The sequence below is a fragment of the Vulpes vulpes genome, chromosome 15, assembly GCF_048418805.1.
Source record: "Vulpes vulpes isolate BD-2025 chromosome 15, VulVul3, whole genome shotgun sequence".
Lineage (NCBI taxonomy): Eukaryota > Metazoa > Chordata > Mammalia > Carnivora > Canidae > Vulpes > Vulpes vulpes.
This window is the reverse complement of record NC_132794.1, coordinates 103,044,012-103,055,114: the sequence shown is the minus strand read 5'-3', so window position 1 is coordinate 103,055,114 and position 11,103 is coordinate 103,044,012. Positions and strand designations below refer to the sequence as shown.

At 36.5% G+C, this 11,103-nt stretch overlaps 1 protein-coding gene across 1 annotated transcript in view; it reads right to left on the bottom strand.

The window, feature by feature from the left end:
• Positions 1 to 269: 269 nt before the first annotated feature.
• FHIP2A (FHF complex subunit HOOK interacting protein 2A) overlaps positions 270 to 11,103 on the bottom strand; it is a 32,381-nt gene continuing 21,547 nt past the window's right edge. The window contains exons 11-17 of the mRNA XM_025993992.2: positions 10,833 to 11,002; positions 10,353 to 10,496; positions 9,179 to 9,269; positions 7,226 to 7,369; positions 2,137 to 2,277; positions 1,677 to 1,780; positions 270 to 1,575 (exon numbers count right to left, since the gene is read on the bottom strand). Coding sequence (XP_025849777.1) covers positions 1,470 to 1,575; positions 1,677 to 1,780; positions 2,137 to 2,277; positions 7,226 to 7,369; positions 9,179 to 9,269; positions 10,353 to 10,496; positions 10,833 to 11,002 — 900 coding nt within the window. The 3' untranslated portion in view covers positions 270 to 1,469. The remainder of the gene's footprint in view (positions 1,576 to 1,676; positions 1,781 to 2,136; positions 2,278 to 7,225; positions 7,370 to 9,178; positions 9,270 to 10,352; positions 10,497 to 10,832; positions 11,003 to 11,103) is intronic.

Here is an 11,103-nt window from a genome sequence, read left to right as displayed (position 1 = left end):
ACAAATACAACAAAATTAGAAGGTGTAAAACATGCTTCTGTGCACGTGCCACATGATGCACATGTGCAAACATGCTACATAAAACAACTTCTTATGAGGAGCAGCGACAGTTCCTTCCAAGCTGGAAATTCTGATAGTCTGCTCCCTAAAGTATCAGTAAATGGAAAGATAAAGCGCATAGTGCTGCTGCTTAATATTTCAACAGAAGGAGGAGGAGGTGAAGGAGGAAAGAAAGAAGAAGAAAGCTTAAAAGCAATATTTGAGTGACAAGCATCACTTAAAGGAAGAATAGAAAGTGGATTAGCAAACACCATTTTGTAAATCAAGTAGAAGTGTGCTGTGCACAGCACAGCTTTGTGAACTACCACACTCTGTCCTTCACGGAGACCCAATTTACCCACATTCTTTAATGTGTAAACAGGACAGACTGGTTTTCTTTTTCAATCTCTTTAGAATCATTTAAAACAAAAGACTGAGCAAAATGAAAAAAATATGTAAACACAGAGGAGGCCACTGGCATTTTGATTGCTGCCCAAGAGTTAGCAGTCAGTTCCCCGCCTAGACACTACCACGCATTTCAATAAGAAATCAAGTTATAAAGCAATTTTTAAAAGCAACTTTCAGAAAGGGACAGATAGAAGGAAAAAAAGGTTCTCAACCCAATATATGTTCATTAGCTTAAAAAAATACTATTTTAGCAAACATTACCAATGGTGAGCACAAATTCAACATTGTTGCAAAAATGACACAGTTTAAATATCCTGGGACCCATACGTGAAAATCAATCACTAACATGGCTATGTGCACAAAAGAGTAAAAGAATGTTTCTTTAAAAAATATATATATTAATCAAGAACTTCTTTATCATATTAAATTGTTATTCTTAGAAAAGCTGAAGAAAGTTAATGGTGCTCTACACATTTTTATCTTCTATTATTAACTCATCTCATTTGATGGTTTCTGAATTATATTTTTTCCATTTACAGTTTTTTCATATTTTGTTTGATAAGAATCCTGACCTTAAAAAGTTATAAAATTATGTTTTTTTTCTTTTTTGCTACTTATTAATCCAAAAGAATATAAGCATTTGAGTCCCAGAGAATGTCAAAATGCCTTGCTACCTAAAAGGATATTAAAATAACAGAAATATCATCAAAGTCATGACATCAGAAATTTTGCAGCTTTTCACACAGGGATTAGAAATGCTTATTTCCTGAAATTCCTTTGATTGTATCCTGGATTCAAGGACGTGCAATGTTACAGATAGAACCATTATGGTAAAGCCAATGAAAACAACATTATACAACACTTTACTGAGAATGTCCACTCCATGAGTTAATGGTCCTGTCCAGTTTATAGCAGTACTTCATTTAAAAGGCTTTTTATCCTCTCGGCTGGGTGAAGCTGAGTCTTTTTTTGATGAAATGTACATTACAGTTTTGCTTCCTTAGCTACTTGGAGGATGCTATTTACGGTGTGGAGGAAGTGTGGTATTTCACAAATGCAATTGCCGCCAGCTCCTTACAGAACTCTTCCAACACGATCACACCCTCTAGCAATGTGATGTGGTCAATACTGGTAAAAGGAAAGCAACCAATAAGTCAATTCAAGATATTAGCATTTTGTCAAATTTTGGTGAACTTTTTAGATTAAAAACATGTAAAGCACTGGCTTACATAGGGCCTTCCGGTTCCAAGCCAAGCAATCGCTTTCTGACTAACAGAAGCTTGGGAGTAAAGTCTGGAATACGCTGGATTCGGACCATAAGGTCTCCAACAACCTGCATCAGAGACAAAAGGAACTGCATTCCTGTTATCAACTACAGAGGGATTTTCAGGATTTAAAAAAAATCAATTTCCTATTTCTAAATGAAGAATGTCACCTTTTACAACTCGCATAACCATCTTTGGCAAAGGACTAATATATGTTCCTTAAAATATAAAAGTTACCATTTAAAAGAATGAATTTTTCTTTTTTTTCTCCACATGATATAGTAAAATAATGACTTCTTGACGGTATACACATAGTATTTTCCATTATGTAACAGTAAGTGCGTACAACGATAAGTAATGTTAGTGGACATGTTTATCGCAGGTGTTATCAATCCTAGAGAATATAACAAAACTAAGAACTCACCCTGACGATTACGGAGAAGAGTGATCTACAGCCAGAAGCAAGGTTTACATATGGATCCAAAAGGTACTCGTGTATGTGTGGATGAGGAAAGAGAGAAAGTCTAGATAACACGGAGGTGACTTGTAAATTTACATCATATGGCTATTGAGAGGCAAAAAACAAAAAGACATTTGACATTATTTATGATGTATACACCTGAGCACTTCATTTACCATTTCAATTTATCTTTTTGCAGGAAAGGAAAATATTTCATCTTACTCCTCCCTCCACATGCTCTTCTACAATGAAAATACTGATGATGAAGTTGGCTCTTGCCATCTTAGTCAAAGTACATATATCACAATGCTAAAACTTAGGAGAAAAAAAGCACACATATAGATACAAAGAAAACAAACACATAACGTAGTCAGAATGTTTGTTTTACACAGGTTGTTCTAATTAATGAAAGTGTTCAAGATAGTATCAAAACCCACCAAAGTGTCATATGTAAAATTATTGCAGCATAGGGCACATTGAATATAAGATCAAAGATAGAAGGGAAGATATTAAGATCTTTTAAAATATAGTCATCTAATCTTGGAAATCGTATTTTTCACCTCTTAGATTATTCAGCTACTGTCAATCATCAAGAGCATGTATATAATAAAATAAAGCGGGATCCCTGGGTGGCGCAGCGGTTTGGCGCCTGCCTTTGGCCCGGGGCGCGATCCTGGAGACCCGGGATCGAATCCCATGTCGGGCTCCCGGTGCATGGAGCCTGCTTCTCCCTCTGCCTGTGTCTCTGCCTCTCTCTCTCTCTCTCTCTGTGACTATCATGAATAAATAAATAAAATCTTTAAAAATAATAATAATAAAATAAAGCTACACATCACAGAACCTTCTCAGTAGAGGGAGAGTACTTGGGATAGAAATGACCTCCACGTGCCTCCCAGTGAGTGAAAAGGTTCAAAATGGTGTGACAGACAAGGTGATATCATCTCATTTACTGCTAGAGCATGAATTCTCCCCAAACACTTGTACATCTTGATACAATCCCGCACACATTTTTTTGTATGTAGTAATGTACAAAACTTTGTAGCAGCAACATGATTTTACTTGAATTCTGGTTTTCAAATTTTTGATCTGTTTACTCCACATAGAAAACAACTTGGAGATGCTTTACAGACCACATCAAAATCAAAGCAAAAGGCACAACTGTACAAAAACAGTTGCTGTTATGGTGCCTAGAGCTTTCAACAGAAATCTCGTTCCTTCCAGTTTTCTTTTAAGCAGCCAAAGGAAACTGAGTGGCTGAGACAAAACTGACTCCCGTGGGAGGGCTGGGGGCGAGTGAGGAACACGTGCTGAGCCCGGAGGAGAGAAAAGGGAATTGGAACAAGTGAATGTTAACCACAGGCTTTGCCTGCTTCACTCCATTCGCTGAGCAGCTGCTAAGCCCTTGATAGAATGAACACCAATTAAGAAGTGAACATTTGGCATTCGGAGGACAGCACATGCTAGGGCATGTGCCAGAAGACAGCAAAGGTGCTGTTACATGAAAAGAACCACAAGTTCTGCGTTGTAAGTCCAACTATAGCTTTTTTTTTTTTTTTTAAACCACGAGATTCGTGAACACAGATTTTCTAAAAGAAGAAAAACTATCCTAAGGCACTCTTATTCACAATTGAGCCTCCGGCAAGATAAATGAAAGGAGATACTATTCCTATAAGAGGATAATTTGAAGAGCATATTCTCCAATTTGATAATATGTGCAACAGAACATAGCCTCCAGGACTCAATTCTTAACAAACAATGAATTCACATTAGGTTGTATTTTAGGCACAAAGGAAACGTTTGAAAAATCTTTAAGAAGAATGTATTTGGCAAAGCATGTGAACAAAATCACTTAAAAAACAACTTCAGTACAGTTTTATATGTGACTTTATTTCTGGTAGTTCAGATTTTTAGGTCACTAAATTCCACCATTTATAGGAGCTTAAATAAGTCAACAGAATTTGGCTTTCAGCAAGGATATACGCTGCCACTTAAACTTGGTATTTTCTTTATAGGGTGTTACTTTGGTTTTTAGCTTTATTTGAACAAGAATCTATGTCCTTGGTTGTTTGAAGAGTTTGAGGGTGACTCAGATTATATTTAATGTGAAAAGGAAAACAAATCTCAGCTACACAGAAACTGTCCTACCTCTGAAATGGTCTCCATTTCATAATGGTAATAACTTTATTTATTTTTAAAGATTTTATTTATTTATTTATGAGAGACAGAGATAGAGAGAGAGAGACATAGGCAGAGAAAGGAGCAGGCTCCATGCAGGGAGCCTGATGCAGGACTCCATCCCAGGACTTCGGGATCAAGTCCTAAGCCAAAGGCAGACGCTCAACCTCTGAGACATCCAGGCATCCCTGGTAATAAATTTAAAATAAGCTGGCCTTTTTTCTTCAATATGAGTAACTCTTTCTTGGGTTAACAGTTAAGTATATCTATTATTCTGGATCTCTTTATTTTCTACTTTACATACAATATTCACCTGAAATGAAAGCTAACCAGATTTTTTTATGTGTCAAATGGGCTTCGCCCATCTTTGAGCTCACACTAAATATAAGGCCTGAATTTTAGGACAATAAACTCTGACTTAAAAGCATACTAATGACAAAAAAAAGAAAAAGCATCCTGATGTCACCAGTAAACTCAGTCTCAATCTTCTACTAAAAAGCTAAATTTACAGATAGCCAAAATAATATGATTTAGTCATATTAAATCAAAATTTAATATGATAGCCTCTGAAATTTCAAAAAAAATCCTGTACTTATCAAGATTTTGCATTTTTTAAGGTATCTAAAATTGCTTTCTTCACTTAATTCTTAGAAGCAAATCTAAGTAGGAGGTTATGGCAAGTAATGTCAGCTTCTCCTTGACAAAAAGAAAATGTGACAAGTGGCATAGTTGCCCAAGATTGCCCTCTTCTCTGTCAGGGCAGAGAGAAGCAGCTGAATCTCCCTACATTTTTCCTAGTGTTGTTTATATTCTGCTTATGAACCTCAGCATCTTACTATCTTTATAAAATCATCACAAATACTACTAAATGTTTGTGTTATAGGGTATTTTAGAAAAATTAACTTTGTGACAACACAATAATATTATGAATACTCAAGACATAATTTCTCAATTATGCACGCAGGAAACTAGCTACCTTCACTAATCATCCGGAGTAAATGTTTAATTCCAGGCTGGTTCCCTGAATCCTCTTTCTTTTTTCTTTTTTTTAAAGATTTTATTTTTTCATGAGAGACACACAGAGAGAGGCATAGACACAGGCAGAGGGAGAAGCAGGCTCCATGCAGGGAGCCCGATGTGGGACTCGATCCTGGGAGTCCAGGATTACATCCTGGGCCGAAGGCAGGTGCTAAACTGCGAGCCACCCAGGGATCACCCTTGAACCCTGTTTTTTTTTGAACCCTATTTCTATACTAAGAAACTATAAGCAAACATTAGCCTCAGCAAAAAAACATTTAGGAAAGAAAGAAAATGAAACTAAACCAAGCATCCTTAGCACACCAGGACTCATTATCTTTGAGATCTGACTACATAATGTTCTGAACAAAAAAAGGCTTGGAAAATCAAGGGTTTTAAAGACCAAAGGTTTGAGGCTGTGGCCGTAGCAAACTAGCTGCAAGTTGCATTAACTGGAGTAGGGATCCCTCACTGACAAAATATGCCCAGAAGTCTATCTTGCCTGTCACTGACTCCGGGTTACAGAAGAATGGCTGAGACAGCGTGGATGAATCAGCTCTGCACTGTGATGTGCTATCTGCCTGAAATAAAAAGAACTTAAAAGCATTTCAGGGTATCTGCTTCCAAGTATGCTTTTATTGTCAGCACTCCACAAACTAAAGGGAAAAAAATACCCAAGATCCAAATGAGGCTTAGCAAACCAGCACAAAGAACACAGTGAACTGATGAGCCCTGCTACCCAGGGGGCTGAAACAGCCATGACGTTTATAGCATAACGGCTGCAAGAGCCGGATTTAACAACCAACCAAGCAAACACGAGAAACACAGCTCTTGCTTTTAAGAGGTTAAAAGGAAAAAGGACTTTCTCTCTTTACTGATTACTATCACAGTACTGACTGAAGTCTAACCCGGTAAAATACTTCTTAAATTATAATTTCTTTATTTGGCTTCCTGGTTATTGAGGACAGCCTGCTTATGGAGTATATTTCTTTTATAACTCCCTATGCTCACATAAATATTTAACTAAAATGCTAAAAAAAAAAAAAAGAACAAGTACTTTAATATACAATTTTAAATTAATTCCAAATTGGTTAAGACAATTTCTATGTCAAGGCAAGTATTATGCCAGGTGGTTTTACTTCAAGTGTATATCCCAGGGTGGAAAGCATTTCAAAGCTCTATTCGTCACTTTGTTCATTTGTCAAGGAGGGAGGGAGGGAGGGACGGATTCTGTAATCCCAAATTCATTTCTCCTGACAGTCAGAGAGACACACACACACAGCAACATACCAGCTGATGGTGCTTTTATCTACCTTGGAATAAGTAAATTCACTTTTTCCATTTCACCTCCCCCTTATGAAAATGGATATCATTCGTAACTTCTTTGTCTGAAGAAGCAGATTCATCTAATATTGTTCTGTAATTTTAATGAGACTGGAGTGTTCAGGATTCAATTTGAAATGACATTTAAGGTCCTTTGAATTGAACTTTACAAGGTTGACTCAATCTGTATCTGTAATAACTGTACTAACTTGAAAAAAAAAAAGGCTTTCTAAGTTATAAAAGGAAAGCATTCCAATCACCTCCAAGACATGTGAAGGCTATTAAGACAATAGTCTACAATGAGAAGTAAAATATATAATTCTATAACAGTCGTCAGGCCAAATAAAGGCTCTTTGAACATAATGAATGCATCAGAAATGCACCATTCATTGGCAATCAAGCTTTAATGAAAAAGTCATCTAGTGGAAAAACTAAGAAAACAGGGCTACTTTATTAAAGATATAAACTAAGACTTGAGATGAACCCATGGTGAATGGTAACAAAATAACATGAAAATTCATATTTTAAAGCTTATTACCTGATCAAGAATTCTTCCCATTCTGTCAAATAAAACTTTCAAAAAATGACCTTCAAAGAAAGTAGCTTCTAAATTGCACTTTTCCAATGCTTTTGGAGACCCAGGCCACTCCCATCTTAAGCAGATAGCACAGTAGTCCTGGAACTAGGGAAAAGCATTCACATAGTCAAAGGAGAACCAACCAAAACAAACTGAGATTAAATAGAAATCCCTCTATTAGGCACATAAGAATCCGACTGAGGGTCGAGTGTTTGTTCCGTGGGAGGCACCCGTAACAGAGGGAGGGGCTCAGGTAACATGCTGACCAGAGGCATAGGTAAGCTTATAATCACCAAAACCAACATATGCTGTTGAAAAAATGGGCATGTGTTTTCCTTTAGAGGAATTTAACTCTACTTACTTTCATCACAGATTTAGGGAATACTGAAAAAGCAAAGTAAGTCCTAACCACATTTTCAAATCTATTTGAAAACATTGCATGCAAATAGATGAACAGAGGTGCATTGTCCAAGCAGGCAGGTCTGGCTCTCCTATGCCGTCCTGTCCCGGGACAAATCTGGTGGCCTAGAGTATGCTCTGCAGGTGGTTTGCTACCCTCGCCATGAGTAAGCATCTAGAATCCTTTACACTGCATTTAGCTGAGTAAATTTTATGTCTGTTGAATCTCATAAAATAATCAGGGCTGGTATTTTGTGTATTTTTCTCTTCATCTTTCTAGTAATTCATTTTTATTATACTTTACCCAAGTGTCAGTCTGTAACAGATTGGAAATAATAGTAAGGAACTGGTCCTTCACTACACAGCTTTAAACAATATGACTTAGATGAGCACAAGAAGATCTCATATAACAAAAATAAATTTGAAAAGTCTTCCCTGATATATAATTTACTTGAATTTAAACAAAAGAAATTTAAAGCACAGTTTTTTTCCCCAGCCTTTCCCTTTTCAGATTCCCCTTATTCAATAAAGCAACATTACTCTGACCTCTCTAGTTTGGAAATTACCTGAAATTAAAACAAGACATATTCTCCCATAAAGTACTAACTTCAACTTTTAAAAGAAAAACATACTTAAAACAATCAAAAAGCCAGCGTCTTAAAAAAAAAAAAAAAAAAAAGCCAGCTTCTTCAGTTATTTTGTGAGTTTTAAACAATTTGGCTTTTGATAGACTGTTTTCTATCCTAAACCACACCCCAACATTTAATAAGTTTTCCATTAATACTGTCTGAAATTCTCACCTAGAAAGTAACAGTTTTAAAGTTTTTTATCCCTCTTGTTTTCTAATATTTCTGAATCTACAATAAGTACATTTGTAGAAAATGGAAATGAAACTTTACAGAAAGAATAAATGCAGTTTAAAAATCCAGTGGATAATACTGACATGGGTACCACTTGTCTTGCCTTCACCCTCTTGTCCCTGAAGGCACTAGCTACACAATTACTCTACTCACTCATGCAGTCATCTGGACTTGCATTCTGGCTATAGGCATATGCAAATTAATTAGATAGAATAGCACACTTCAATCTCAAGGATTTAAATGAAAATTAAATATGCATTTTTCTAACTTGAAACATTTCAAAATTGGGAGTTCTGTAAAATGCTAGAGAGAGGAAAGAAGACCGAGGGAAGGCTACTTAGTTTAACACTTTAGAGAAGACCTTTCAGAGAGTCCTTTCAGGGAGGTAGAAAACTCCAGCACAGGAGACAGGGCATGGGGTCCTTGTAAATAACTGTTCAGGTGAGAAAAGAGGTGGAGAAGGGAACAGAGAAGTCTTGAGACAGAGATAGTAAAAGGCAAAGTTAGGTCACCTGCCCAAAGTTAAAGTGGCAAGAAGGAGTTCAGGTCCTGCAGAGAAAGGGAAACCTTTGGAGAAATGACTGTGGGCAATTGGGACAAAGCATGCACGTGCACTCATTAGAGTACATTTCCAAAAATTAGCCACTTCACTTACCTGCCTATGAGCATCTCGGAGGTAGGTGTCATATCCAGTGCCCTCAACATGGTAGGATGATTTTGCTTCATCGGGTACCAGACAGAGAAAACTTAAATGAAAAAAGCCACAATCAATAACATAAATATTCCTACAATTCAGTATCTATGTATCTTAAACTATCGAGCGATATCTTCAGTTTAGCAAAGTATGGCTGCAAATGGAAACTTGAAAAATAAAATGATCCATTCTTAAGTACTAAATTTTGAATCAGTTTTACCGATTACTCTCTCATATCTTAAAGGTTTTATTTAAAAATCATTCATTCCACTCAAAGTAGAAGTAAGCCTAAGAGGACTCATGTTACAGCATAACGACATACTGCCACAGTATCTGTTAATTTCAAGAAACTGGCTTTTACATAATTAAACTGGAGATTTTTATGCACCCTAATTTTGCATCGTGGGCCGCATGCAATTTCTGTAAAGTCACCTGCCAGAACCAGGCAAATCATGGTAGCACCACGAAAGAAGAAAGAGAACATTTCCCGAGAAAGAGTACTTAAAAAAAAAAAAAAAGTAAAACCACAAAATCAAAAAGGAATGGCCCTACGCTTCACATATGTGAGTACATGTCCAAGACGGACATGTTGTCAAAGTGGACATTTTCCATGTGGTTCTAACTGGGAATGACTTAAAATTATTTATATTAAAAAAAAGCAGGGCACTCTGAAGGTTTATTTAACCACTATTACTCGTTTTTGCTTCTTTTTTTTTTTTTTTTAAATTTTTTTTTTAATTTTTATTTATTTATGATAGTCACAGAGAGAGAGAGAGAGAGAGGCAGAGACACAGGCAGAGGGAGAAGCAGGCTCCATGCACCGGGAGGCAGACGTGGGATTCAATCCTGGGTCTCCAGGATCGCGCCCTGGGCCAAAGGCAGGCGCTAAACCGCTGCGCCACCCAGGGATCCCTCGTTTTTGTTTCTATGTTAAGTAGAGCTTTCCTCTTTTGCTATGGATTGTTGCCCCTAGGCTGTCACTTGCTACATAAACATGACAAAAAGCTGATATAATCTTTAGACTAAAGAAGGGAAGACTGAATTCACTATATATCTCCATAACAATCTAAGAACAGAGCTATTACAGGTTATAAAAACAAGAAGAGATGTAAGTCAAATTTATACAGCAACTCACCTATTTACAATTTTATGGACTTCAGTTTTCCCATCATTTTTGGGGTGCTCTGGAGTAGCAGGGGGTGAAGAACTAAGCCACTCTTGATTTGACAGAGTGTTATCCGGTGAAATGTCAGTAAATAACGGGTCTTCTTCTAGATCTCTACGTTTAATTTAATCACATATAAAAAAAGACAACATTTTATCACATTTTCTAAACCAGAAGATTCTCTGCCATATTTAGAAAACATAACATAATTTTGCTAATAAAAAAATTAAAGAATTACATTTTATAGGGAAATTAACATAAAATCTTACTCAAGAATATATTGATTTTGTTCTGTTTAATGAATACCACTTGTGATTTAAAGGGATGGTGATACCATGGCATCTAAACTTAATTTTCAAAGATCTTGTGAACCGTTAGAAGCATTTCTTTATGAATTAGGAAGAGGAAGAGAGAGAAAATGCTAAGCTTGCAGAGTTGGGTGGAACTTACACAGCTCCTGCTATCAATCCGTTCTCCACCACATCTTTATCTTCTGGACACACAGGTTTATATTCCGTATAATTTCTTTCTTCGAGATTTCTTAGGACCAAGTTATAAAGAATGTGTTCGTTGGGTTTTTGTAAAAGATGTTCAAACATTCTTAATGTCATTATGCTTATCTGAAACCAAAATGATAAAGGGTTACTGGAAAAATCTCTGCATAAATGATTCTTCTGGCCATCCTATAAGTCATGATTTAGATTTTCAAGCCACATGAAGG